The 13,791-nt window shown below is 35.5% G+C and overlaps 1 protein-coding gene across 1 annotated transcript; it reads left to right on the top strand.

The window, feature by feature from the left end:
• The first annotated feature begins 1,643 nt into the window (after nucleotides 1-1,643).
• Nucleotides 1,644-3,303, top strand: LOC147570490 (histone deacetylase-like protein). Its single transcript, XM_086657051.1, has 4 exons — nucleotides 1,644-1,817; nucleotides 1,913-2,067; nucleotides 2,624-2,749; nucleotides 3,002-3,303. Exons 1-4 carry the CDS (start codon nucleotides 1,773-1,775, stop codon nucleotides 3,162-3,164), a joined length of 489 nt encoding a protein of 162 aa, XP_086513177.1. The 5' UTR covers nucleotides 1,644-1,772; the 3' UTR covers nucleotides 3,165-3,303.
• Nucleotides 3,304-13,791: the final 10,488 nt, after the last annotated feature.

The following is a 13,791-nucleotide window of genomic DNA, read 5'->3' as shown; positions in this document are numbered from 1 at the left end:
ATTTTTCTTGATGTATAAACAAATCCCAAATTCTTAATGGCATCTTTCTATAACCCTTCTTTAGATCTTCTTGATAAGCCGCCTTACAAACCCACCAACATAAATACCCTAATACCAATACTCAGATCCTAACCATTTCCAACTCAATGAATTCATCTAAAAACATAAGGTCCCAAACCATCAAAAACTTACCCTGGATGTCCGTTACAAACGTCAATGAACTAATGAATACAGAAAGTAGAATTAATTTCTAATGAAGAAAAAGAAGATGAAGAAGGAACGAAGAAGAGATAGAGAGATAAAAAAATTCAGTCAAGGTCGCTAAATATCCAACTCAATAATTTCTAATGATATTAAATAATTGCGGAAGGATCTCTAAATATCCATTTTGAGAAACAAAAAAGTGGTTATTTCGTATAAGACCACCTAAATTATGACAAAATCCTGCTTAGTCCTCTAACTTTTGCAAATACGTCTTCTTTTCATTTCCGTTCTCATAAGTACACTTAAATCTCACTTACTCCATGCCCTTCTTTCCCTAATCAGTGTATCTCGCTCTTTCCTTGTCCGCATCTCTCTTTCTCTTTTTTTTTTGTCTATTTAACTCTATCTAGCTCTCTCGCTCAGTTGCTCATTCACCCACTCAATTCTTCTCGCTCGGACCTGCATAGTGCATATCTCTTTCGTTTTTATTTTGCATTATCTCTCCAGCTCCATTTTTTACCCCTCTCAGACTCCACTCTCCCTTTTCAAGAATGTTAGGCGTTGGATCTTGTGAAAAGTAGGTGCGTTTTTAGGTATGATCTGTAACTAAGTTACGTGACAAATCTATTGTATCCACTACTGAAGATCTGTTCATTTGTGTCAACGGGCTTGAATGGAAACTCTTTTTCTATTTTCATAATTTTGTTCTTTAAAATATTGGTGAGGTTTGTAAGCCTACGTTACTTCTTTATTAGACATTACATTAGAACAAAATTATTATAACAAAACAAATCGAGAACATTATATATTTGCAGAAATGAATCTAAATCTAATAAAAAACAAATCATAATTAGAGTGAACAATCAAAATAATTACAGAAATGAAATTTGAACACTATATAATCCGCAATGCGATGAATAGAGAGATGCAAATTTTACTCTATCTCTGTGTATATTTCATTAAATTAATATTTATGATTAGTTAAATATCCAAGAAGATCAAAATCCATTGTTAATGTGATCAATTTAGACCTTAATTGAAAGGATAGATCAAATTCAAGGACATTCCAAAGTTTATGAAGCTTGTCTAGATCAATATTAACTTAGTATCTACTTCTTGCCAATTTTTCCACACTTTGTTTGGGCAAAGGAGTCCTAAATTCAATTTACTCCACCATCTCAAAATTTACTCAGAAATAGAATCACTTTTATCACGACAGAAATATTCATCTCTCTTGAAATGATATTGGTACTAAGGTGATTTTTTTTTTTGTTAAAAGTACTAAGGTGATAATATATAGGCAAATTAACTTCCAACTCACACTTCATTAATTACTTGCAATAAAATAAATGTGAGTAGGATGGTTGAGACCTTCATGTGGCCCAACGGCCCAAATCAAGAATATCGCTTATATAACTTCCTTTCCGATGGGTCACAATGGGCTTTATTTTGGTTAAAAAGAAAAGTCCATTTGAAGTCTAAGGCCCAATAATGGAGTAGAGTCACAATTCCTACTTGAAGGAACAAAACTAGTCGATTTCTCTTCTCATTCAAGTTTAGTTACGTTAATGGCGAACCATGGAAGCTCTTCCTCTTCCTCTTTCAGATTACGGGTAATAACAACTTCATTCTTAATTATTAGACTTTTTTATAATTATAATTATCACTGAATTGCTGAGATGAATTTTTATAATTATCACTTTTTCAGGAACAAGATCAAAGAGATGAAGAAGAAGAAGACCAACTCATGATGATGTATGGAGCTGATTCAGGTTGGGTTGAAGCTCGAACTTCATGCGATCATTTGACATCAATTTCCTCTCATCTTTCTCAGATTCCAACTCCTGATTCTCCCTGCAACAGGTCACTTTCTTTTACCCCAACTGAAAAAACCCTAATTCTATATCTTTAATGCTCTGTATTCCAAAACCCTAGATCTTAATATCACCCGTCAATGTTCTCCGTATATGCAAATATTAGAAACATAGAGAGAAAGATGACAGAAAAGATGGTATCTTTAAGAGCTTGAACTTTGAACTCCAATGTTACTGATATTAGTGTGAGAATAGTCCCACATGGGAGAAGGGTAAATTGAGTACCAAATTATAATGTGTAGGTCCTCTGCAGACTCCACTCATAGCCAATTGATTTTGAGTTGGATGACTAAACGTAGCACACCCTAGTTTTATAAAGGGCGGCTATCGATGTAAAGGGAATGTTGGTCTTTTGGGATTTGGAGTTCGGGGAAGCAAAAGTAACCCTCAAGTTTGCCAACTTAGTTACCCTTCATTTTACTGATTAGTAATTACGAAGACCACCTTAGCGATTCTCGGTTGATATTGCTCATTTGTTCATAAACCTAAAAATGCTAGAACCAGACTCCTGACTTCAACCTTAGCGATTCTCGGTCGATTTTCAGGTGCCACCACCTTGTAGAGAACTGGTTGTGTTTGTGCTGCAAAGAAGTATTTTGCAGTCGCTTTGTTAACAAACACATGCTCGAGCATTATCGAGAAGCAAACCATTGCCTTGCTCTAAGCTACAGGTATGCCATTTACATAAATTTTCTTTTTCTCAAGAAGATACTGAGCCCAAGTTGTATGCTTGAACCCAGCCCGAACAATGACCCGAGGACTCTCAATCTCAATCTGCAGTCACATTGTTTTAAAAACTTAACCGTTACTGATGACCCACATCTGGGTCCGGCTAGCTGGGTCTGGCTGGCTTGGTCCTAATAGGATTTTCGTTCTTATCTACGGATGAAACTAAGATATGTTTTTGTTTCCATATGATACAGTGACTTGTCGGTTTGGTGTTTCTCTTGTGATGCATACTTAGACGCCCAAGTAATTGTAGAACTACGACCGGTATATGAAACTGCTTACCGTCTGAAATTTGGAGAGCTTCCACCACTTCGAATGTCAGCAGGTTCTGGAAACAATACATTTTCTGTCAGCTGAAGTAAGGCAGATCGGTAATATAGTTGGCATGTCTTTTTCAAGTTATGTTTCATAGAAGTTGATACTTTTAACATTGTGTCATCATAATCCTATGTACAGCTTCTTCTACTATACCTAAATGCAGATTGTTGCTTTGAAATGATGCTTTAACGTGTTGCACACTTTTCTGTTTTCTAGTTTGGTTTCATACAAACGATATGGTGTAGTTGAAGGGCACCCTTTCGTAAAATATTACTTCCTTATAAAATTCAAGTTGAGAATTGAAATGATAGAAAAAAAGATTCTCCCCTAGCAAATTGTTGACGTGGCAAGCCACGTTGGCAATTTTACTCAGCTGGAGCCTGGAGAATGAATCGGGTTTTCTTTCATTATCAAGAGAGATCCTTGATTTCTTATAGTTTAAAAAATGGTCCCTCCTTAGTCCTTACCTAATGACCTCGACCATGGATTTTTATCAACAAACCACATTATCTCTGATTTCTCTCGGTGTTCTCTCATTTTCATTTTATTTGTGAAAGGACTTGATTGATTTTCGAAAAGGAAAGTAGATGATGAATATGAGGTCGGATTTTGAGGATGATGGTTAACAGAAATAATACTATGATTTGAATGATAAATTGTAAGTCACACAAATCAAATAAAGAACACTTTATTAATCAAGCAGCTGAAATCAGTGAGTACATTTTCAGTGTCTATTATGGATCGTATGATCTCTATTTATAATGCTCTAATGACAGCAACTTGGTTAGTAACAAACTCCTACAAATACTCTAACTAACCACTAACACACTACTGTTGTAACTACTAAGACTTATTCAACAAGGACTTATTCAAAACAGAGACTTATTCAAATAGAGCAGGGACAAATTTCTCCTATGACCCATAAAATCAAACACGTAAGATGCATTATTTTTCAACACTCCCCCTTAGTGCATACTTACGATCAACCAACCCAAGGACCTCTCTAAACTTCTCAAATTTGGCTCTTGTTAGCGCTTTTGTAAAAATATCTGCAACTTGTTCATTACTTCGAATGTTACCCAATTCAATATCTTGATCAAGTACTTTTTCACGGACAAAGTGGTGTTGAATTTCTATATGTTTGCTGCGAGCATGAAACACTGGGTTTGCTGCTAGTTTTATTGCACTTTCGTTGTCACACTTAATAGGTACTGGATAGTCCACCTTGGTGCTGATATCGTTAACTAATCTCTTCAGCCACACACATTCTTGTGTTGCCATAGTTGCTGCTACGTATTCCGCCTCGGTGGTAGAAAGAGCAACTGTACGTTGCTTTTTACTACACCATGAAACTACAGCTGAACCTGTATGGAAACAATAACCAGTTGTAGAGCGTCTATCATTCACATCACCTGCCCAATCTGCGTCTACAAAGCCATTGAGACAGAATTTTGTACTCTTTCGGTACATTAGCCCATACTCCAAAGATCCTTTCACATATCGTAGAATCCTCTTTGCTGCAATCCAATGGTTAACACAAGGTTTCTCCATAAATTGAGAAATGACTCCTACACAATAAGAAATGTCCGGTCTTGTGATAGTTAAATAAATTAAACTGCCCACAAGTTGTCTAAAAATTGTTGCATCACTAAAATACTTCCCTTCGTCTTTCTTCAGTTTAAGACAAGTCTCCATAGGTGTTGCCATTGGTTTTGCCGTCATCATGGAAAATCGTTTCAGCAGACTCGTGGCATATCCTTTTTGAGAAACAAAATAGCCATTTGATTTTTCAATTTCTAAGCCAAGAAAGCATCCAACCTCACCGAGATTCTTCATTTCAAAACGGACAGCTAAATCGTCACGAAGACGAGTAATTTCAGCATCATCGTCTCCGGTAATTATCATATCGTCGACATATAGCAAAATCATTGTATACATCTTCGAATTCATTTTAACAAATAGGCTAGAATCTGAGTCTGATAGCTTAAAACCACAAAACGTAAGATATTGAGCAATCTTACCATACCAAGCACGCGGTGCTTGCTTAAGACCATACAACGACTTCTTGAGTCGGCAAACATAATCAGGAAATTGTTTAGAAATAAAGCCTTGAGGCTGTTCCATATATATCTCACGATCCAACTCGCCGTAAAGAAAGGCGTTTTTCACGTCAAACTGCCATATATTCCAGGAATTAAATGCAGCCAAAGAAATAATAGTTCGAACTGTTACCATTTTGGCGACCGGACTGAACGTCTCCTCATAATCCAACCCATAATTTTGTGAGAAACCACGTGCGACTAGGCGTGCTTTGAATCTATCAACAGATCCGTCCACCTTTTTCTTCAATTTATATACCCACTTACAAGAAACCAGCTCATTGTTCTTTGGCTTTGGCACAAGCTCCCATGTGTTGTTCTTGCTTAGGGCTGCGATTTCTTCTTGCATTGCTGTCTCCCATTCTGGAATTCCTTGAGCTTCATTATAACATGAAGGTTCATCACCAATCATAGATCCTGCAAGAAAACACGATACAACAGTACAAGGGTTCATTTGGACCACATAATCTTTGAAATAATCAGGTTGTTTCTTCTCTCTTGTTGACCTTCTTATCATTGATTCACTAGGTTGATTATATTCTATATCATCTCTCCCCCTTCCACCGGTAGTGACCATATCGTCACTTAGAGTTGTTTGTGTTGCTGCTGAATTTTCTCCATCTACAATTGCAGCTTCATTTTCTTCATCTACCAAACTCGTAATAACATTTGGAATGGAGTAATAGATAGATATCTCATCAAATATCACATCTCGAGAAGTAATACAATTCTTAGTTTCGGGGTCCATACATTTCCAACCCTTTCTACAAGGGTCATAACCAACAAAAATACATTTTTTTGCTTTAGGGTCTAGTTTGGTTCTACTGCCTTTAGGTACATGTACGTAGCAAATTGAGCCAAATACTCGAAAATAACTCACATCTGGTCTTTTGTTAAGTAGAGTTTCAAAAGGAGACTTTTTAATACCTGGCCAAGGTGGCAATCGATTAATTACGTGGCAAGCACACTGCATTGCTGCTGCCCAAAGCTCTCTAGGAAGACATTTATCATGAAGCCATGATAGAGTCATTGTTGTGAGATGTGCAATCTTCCGTTCAGCCACCCCATTTTGTTGGGGAGTACTCGGGCATGTCATCTGACGACGAATACCATGTTGGCTGCAAAAGTTCATAAACTGTTCTGACATGTACTCTCCTCCATTATCAGTTCGCAAGCATTTTATCACTGACCCAAATTCCTTTTCAACCATTGTTTTAAACTCTACAAATTTAGAGAATGCTTCGCTTTTATTCTTCATGAAATATACCCAAGTATATCTTGAACAATCATCAATAATAATCATCAGATAATGAAAACCATTATAACTTGGAGTTCTTGTTGGACCCATCACATCTGAATGGACTAATTCAAATAAAGATGACGACTGATTTACTGAACTTTTAAAAGGGAGACGATGAGATTTACCGTATTGACAGCCTTGGCAAACAACATCTTCATTTAGTTTTTCCAAAACAGGAACACCATCAAGCAACTTCTTTGAAGAAATTTGCTGCAATAACTGATGTCCAATATGGCCTAATCTGGCGTGCCATGTTGATGCACGATCATTCCTACTCGTCTTTTCAACAAAAGACTCACTAGCCGTCATAACAAACAACGACTCTTTCTTTTTACCAGTGAAAATAACATCTGCTTTCAATGATTGTATATTATCAAGTATTTTCACATCAGATGGTCCAAAAAGAACATACCTTCCTGATTTGGTTATCTGAGACACAGACACAAGGTTTTTCTTTAATCCAGGTACATGGTAAACATCACTAAGAGCAAATCCGTCACCATTTTTAGTGCCATCTTTAACCTTCAACTGACCTTCATTCACCACAGGATGTACAGTGTTATCAGCTGTAACAATAGCTCTTTCTCCATCATGTTTACGAACAGCCGAAAGTAAGCATTCATTTCCAGTTGCATGATGTGAGCAACCAGAATCGATAATCCATTCCTTAGCATAGTCAATAGCAACATTTGCGTCATTTGGCAGCATAATCTCTTGTTTATTGTTAGTTTCAACAAGCGAAAAACACTTCTCCCACTTGGGATTTTCTTCAGCTTCATCATCATGAATGACATTTGCATTCTCACCTGTGAGATTTGTGCGACAATCCTGTTTAGTGTGTCCTCGTTTTCCACACCTAAGACACTCGATGCACTTTTCATACTTCGTATAGCAGTTCCGCTTGATGTGACCTAGCCTTCCACATCTATAGCATTTAACATGTCTCTTGTTTTCAGCCGAATCTGTATCTGCGTATGAATTTGAAGAATACCTTGACACTGGTTTGTCTTTGCTGAAGAGAACATCATCTGAACTAGTCTTGCTTGTCATTTGCTTTATCAATGCTTCTTGGTTGGAGAGTAAATTTTCTAAATCGATAATGGACGGTTGAACTGCCCACCCTTGAATGGAGGAGATAAAGGGCATAAACTCCTTTCGTAACCCACGAACAATATACCGCAACATCCGTGCATTGCTGATAGGCTCCTCTTCATCTAACTCTGAAATTTCAGAACATAAATTTTTTACTTTCAAAAAGTATTCAGATACAGACATACCTCCCTGTGTTAATAATGCGAGCTCGTTCTCAAGATATTGTAGCCTTGTGGTATTTTTCTGCGTAAATAGCCTTTCAAGAGTCTCCCACAATTGTTTTGGTGAGTCCATGTCACGAACATGATCAATAAACTCCTTACTGATTGATGTTCTTAAGGCAAATAAGGTTTTTCCACACTTAACCTTCCATTTTCTCCGCAATTCAGCATTTTCTGGAATGTCTTCAGGAATGTTCGAGTCAGTACCATTAACAAGATCCCATAGATCCTGTCCTTGGAGAAACGCTTCCATACATAAACGCCAGTACTTGTAGTTAGTACCTACAAGTTTCTCCACACATATTTGAGACATACTGCTCCCACCATTCATTTTTAACAAAGTTTCTTTCTGAACTTTTCTCAAACAGTTTCTATACAACCTCAACACTGACACTTTATTTTAGTTCTTTCTGAACTTCTCTCAACTGGTTTTTTCCCAACCTCAAACACCAACACTCTATTTCAACACCACCAATTTGGCTCTGATACCATAACAGAAATAATACTATGATTTGAATGATAAATTGTAAGTCACACAAATCAAATAAAGAACACTTTATTAATCAAGCAGCTGAAATCAGTGAGTACATTTTCAGTGTCTATTATGGATCGTATGATCTCTATTTATAATGCTCTAATGACAGCAACTTGGTTAGTAACAAACTCCTACAAATACTCTAACTAACCACTAACACACTACTGTTGTAACTACTAAGACTTATTCAACAAGGACTTATTCAAAACAGAGACTTATTCAAATAGAGCAGGGACAAATTTCTCCTATGACCCATAAAATCAAACACGTAAGATGCATTATTTTTCAACAATGGTTTCTCTCATTTAATTCGTGTAAAGATGAAAAAACGAGACTTTGTTCATTAGAGACTTTGCAAGACTACTATTATAGCAAGGCAAACTACTTCAATTTGAGAAAACATTAACACCTACTAGGAAGGATCTGCGATTTAAAATAAAATATAAGGTGGATGATGGATCAACATTAACTTAAACTTCTTTGGAACATTTTACCAAATTGAAATCGGATCCAAAACCAACCTTAGAATAATTGCCTCCGAATCTGTAAGTGTTGAGAGAGAGAAATGGGGCGTCACAAACATAGCGAGCGAGATAGCCCCGTATAGCATCAAAGAACGTGAGAGACCTTCATCTTACCTTACCTTGATTGCACTGAACATGATTATGTTTTTTACAAATCTATCAAGTAACTTAAACGACGATTTTTTGGCAGAATTTTTGCTTTTAATAACGATTTTTTAGCTGGTGGGTGAACTTAAATTTCAGAAGTAGCATTGCCTTTAACCGAATTTGATCACGATGAACTGCAAAATATATTGCATCTAACATGAAAGTACATTGCTTATAAAATCTCCCATAATTCAATTTACTCCATCATCTCAAAATTCACTCTAAAATATAGTCAAATTTATATCGACCAGAATATTCATCTTTTGACTTGAATTTGGTACTCATAGATCAATATAAAGCTAAACTAACTTTCATCCTCACACTTCATTTACCAATGCCATACAATAAATGTGACAAGGATAAATGACTTTCATTCTTTTTTTTTTTTTTTTGCCACAAATTTGTCAAGTCTGATTTTGATTTTAAAAATTATTTTTCCTTTTTTTTTACCCTCCTTTTTCCCCAATATGAAGACTGTTCAATATGTATCCCTAGTTGTAACTATTTTCCTCAGCTTTCTCTAAATCATTCCTAATCTCTCCCCTTTCATCTTTCAAATACTCTGATCACTTTAAATTATTGGATCTCTTTCAAATACTCGATCTACCCCCTTCCCTAATTGGGATTCTCTCACCCTATATCTTTGTGCATCTCATTTTCTATTATTAATTTTTTACTCTCTCTCTCTCTTTGTGTTTACCTCACCCTCATCAAGGACTAATGATTCAAAAAATAGTCATCAATTGACTATAGCCAATAAAACACCAAAAGTGCAATAGATCAACTCGTATCAAATCATAGGGAGGTTGTATTCGAAAGAGATATGCCACTCAAGTCCAGAAATGGAGAGTTTGTACGATCATTTAGGTGCCTAAACCCTACCCTGACTCAAATACAACTAGGTTTGCACTGGGATTTAAAAGAAGACTAGGGGAACCGCGTAAAGCGGGGTCGATATCTCAATCCCGAAACATGGAAGTATAAGCGTGTCTGATGCTTTACCGCCTTAATCCCGAAATCCTATCAAAGAGCTCAGTAAGTAAGGACCTTAAGTATTTATCAAACTTGGGCTTAAAGGTCATGAAAAGGTGAAACTTCTCCTAAAGAATCTAGTGACTTGGAAACACAATCTACCAAGTATCCTTGAAAAGGTAACTTCTAAATACCCCATATGAAAAAAAATCCAAAAGAGGAATTCCTAATATCTTCATACTACAAAATAGAAGTTTCAATGCAACACGAGTTCACCCAATGTTCAATATTTTAACTGAAAGGACAATCTAACTGTCTTGAGCGTCTGAGAGGTTTCCTAGTTCTTTGCAGGTTTCGGCTCCCAAATCGTGAGGAGCAAAACGGGATTCGAAATAGCAGTTTTATCATTCTGACAGATTCCAGAAAAATAAATTTGACATTAACCGGGACAACAACGTTAAAACAATAAAGATGAAGGAATATGTACTAATGCATCGATTAACAACTACATATAAACCCTAAGAAAAATGTGAATCGCGGTTAAAATATAATTTGACTTACGAGAAATAAGATATCCCCAGTCTAGTTTAACAAAAAAAAAAAAAAAATCCACAGTCTACCAAACAGTTATTAGTGTTCTAATTTTTTTTTTAATTTTCTACATAATCTGGTGTAATCTTATTTAAATATTACAATCAGGCCAAAAAGAGTATGTTGAACAAGAAACTTATCAACTTCAAATTGGTACCAACGTCATTTTAATCTAAAGCAATTTGGTTCTAGTATTTTCAACAGACTAAAAGTAAACTAACAATCTACCATTTACCTCAAAACCTAAAATTACCAACTTATTATAGGTAAAGAAAACAATGAAAAACCCTAAATTCATTCAAAAAGGTAAATAACAGAACCACGAAAGAGAGAGAAAATGAGATGGATTTACCTCAGAGATGGAGTTAAATTCAATATTCAGAAGAGGATCGTCATTCGAAAATCGAACTTAGACTAACGTCTAACGTTAGCTATTTTTTTGCTGAATAACATTAGCTAACTTAGTTGAACCGATTTTGCCCATCTTCCCATCTTCTTGACAATAATCTACTGGCTCAAACCAACACTTTTTTTGCAAAGATTTGTAAGAATGTCTTGTTCTTTTTTTGTAGGTCATGTTCTTTTTTGTAGAGAAAAAGAGTTTTTACCGTTAAAGGTGAGTGTGGTTTGGGTATAAACATCCAACTACTAGTAGAGTTAGAGAAGAAGAAAAATGATAGAGAATAAGAAAATCAAGGCATACTGTAAACATATATCTTATGGGACTTGTCGTAATTCGTTGTCTAGTGAATTAGAATCATCAAAAACACGAATCACAACAAGCCACATAAGATATATATCTAAAGTATGTCTTCTCTATCATTAATATTCAAGGTTTGTTGATTTAGTATGCGGATTAAATAAGAGGCATTTTTTGTCATAATTGGCGGGTGAGTTTGGTCGGGTTTAAGCCAGGTGTTTTCCCTCCTTCCGAAGCGAAGCGAGCGATTCAGATGACAGAAACTAGGCTTACTCTAACAATCAAAGAGAGGGTGCGGACGGACTATCTAAAGGAAATGCGCAAAAGGGGATCCAAACTACTTATGTTGTTGGAAAATAAATTATTGGGGGTTAACACCAGCAAAATTGTTGTTTTGAGGGTGTATCATTATTATTAATGAATATTTGGGGAGCCAATTCTTGAGTATCCCTTTCGGTAAACAAAAAAGGATTATTCCCTGTAACTTTCCCAAATAAGTCTTCTTTTCATTTAATTTCATCCCTGACAAGACTACTTAATCAGATTTTGATTTTCAAAACATACCTGTCGTAGTATTATTTCTTATCTTTTCTTGTTCTCATCTATTTCTCCAGTGTTCTTTCTTTCTCTATATCAATTTTTTTTATCTCTCCCACTCCATGTTTCCAGCTTGATATTTCTTTTTGGTAGCCAATACATGGACAACTAATTTTCTTATATGGACAACTATTTAATGTGGACAACTAGAAATATTACAAAATTTATATGGACAATAGTTTTTAAGGGGACAACACTTGTTATTTTTCACTCTAGTCATCCAAGAATTAGAACTTTATTTTAACTCCTCCCTCTTATTTTCATAAATCCTAACTTTAGTCTTCTTCTACTACATCTTCATCATCACCAACAAATGTCTAGGGAGAGAAATGTTTTTGGGAGGTATTGTTGATTATGACATAAAAAAGGGTAGGAACTTGTTGAACAATCTTCCCAAAGAGAAAGGGAAGATCTATGTTTTCTTCATGAACCCTAAAACTTCTTGAAAAACTTAGAAATCAATGATTTGAAAATTTTAGAACATAAACACTATTTTTTCTGTCTAAGAAACAAGTAGATCTGCTATTGGGAAACCCACAAAACACGAGCAGATCTACTCGGTTGAGACCCACGAACTGCTACTGTTCGTGGGATTCACCGAAACAGTAGCAATTCTATGTAAGTTTTCGGATTCGAGAAATACTCCATCAGTCAAAGCTTAGGGCTTAAAGAGATGAAGCGGATACATAAAAGTGTTTGTTCTTAAATGATTTTCTAACAAGTTGGTTAATCGAAACTGAATATAATTTCTGCAAATCCATTAAAAGAGAACGAATTTGAGGAAATAGAGAAGAAATTGATGAAGAAATTGAAAAAATTGGAGAGGAATAGAGTATTGATCTTCAGACGCCATCTCTCTCTCTCTCTCTCTGTAACGTGAGTTTGGCTTTGGATAAGTGAGAAATTTTGGGAAGGGGTCGTCATCTTACCAGAGGGGCACTTCTCGTTTCTTGAAGTCTTCTTCTATTAATAGACTATTCATAGATACAGTCCAAATCATCATCAAATTGTACCTTAAGTAAACTCTTTGTTGTTTTCTTGAATGACAATGATGACCCGATCTCCCATGAAGGTTTATAGGCTTTGAACCCCAAAATAGATAATTTAGTTTACACCTTGCGAAAATAACAAAGACACACTGTTCATTAACATGTTGGTCCATAAGTTGTTCTATTAGCATCATAACGGCCGCGTTGAAGAAGAAGAAGACGGTGAAGATGATAATTAGATTTTTTTTATTTTTAATTATTGTTTTTGTCAATGGTCCACAATTTAATAATTGTTAATCGTCAAGGCCTCGTGAAGTTGTCCCCTTACTAAATCAAAGTCAACTCAGTCAAATGTAATTGAGTCGCACTGGGCCAGAAAACAGTTGTCCATATAAAAAAATTGGTGGTCCATATATTGGCCACCTTCTTTTTAACCTGATCTATCTCACTTACTCACTCACCAATCAACTTGAAGTATATGAACTTTAACAAAAGAAAAAAACTTGAAGTATATGAAGTTGCGTCGGTGATTTTGAATAGATCTCTGATTTGTTTAACTATATATCACCTAAAGCTTTTCAATCTTAATTTGGAGCAGTCACATAATATATTAATTTCTAATCTTTTATCCCATTCTATCCCTTGTACGTCGATGTTGTCACCCAATTCTTTTGAAATAATCTAAAAATAAAAAATCAAACTATTCGGAAGATAGAAAAGAAGTTACGATAAAGAAACAAAAATTTATTTGTCGAAGTCTTACTTCATGCTAATTCCTAATTTCATTGAAACAACGAATATATTTCTTGACTTTGTATATAATTCAACATGACCTTAATGTTTTCAAAAAAAGAAAAGATGAACTTGATGATATTACATTTGCATCTCACTGAAAGAAT

The sequence above is a fragment of the Eschscholzia californica genome, unplaced genomic scaffold (assembly GCF_041429995.1).
Source record: "Eschscholzia californica isolate CP2 unplaced genomic scaffold, dmEscCali1.0.p SCAF_1, whole genome shotgun sequence".
Lineage (NCBI taxonomy): Eukaryota > Viridiplantae > Streptophyta > Magnoliopsida > Ranunculales > Papaveraceae > Eschscholzia > Eschscholzia californica.
The sequence above is the reverse complement of the archived record's forward strand: the minus strand, read 5'-3'. Positions and strand labels throughout refer to the sequence as shown.

What these genes read in the sequence shown, in the direction of transcription:
- LOC147570490 (XM_086657051.1), top strand. Translation starts at nt 1,773, where the DNA reads ATGGCGAACCATGGAAGCTCTTCCTCTTCCTCTTTCAGATTACGG. An exon ending in CTTCCTCTTTCAGATTACGG is followed by an intron (nt 1,818 to 1,912) that starts GTAATAACAACT and finishes TCACTTTTTCAG; the next exon opens with GAACAAGATCAAAGAGATGA. An exon ending in TGCCTTGCTCTAAGCTACAG is followed by an intron (nt 2,750 to 3,001) that starts GTATGCCATTTA and finishes CATATGATACAG; the next exon opens with TGACTTGTCGGTTTGGTGTT.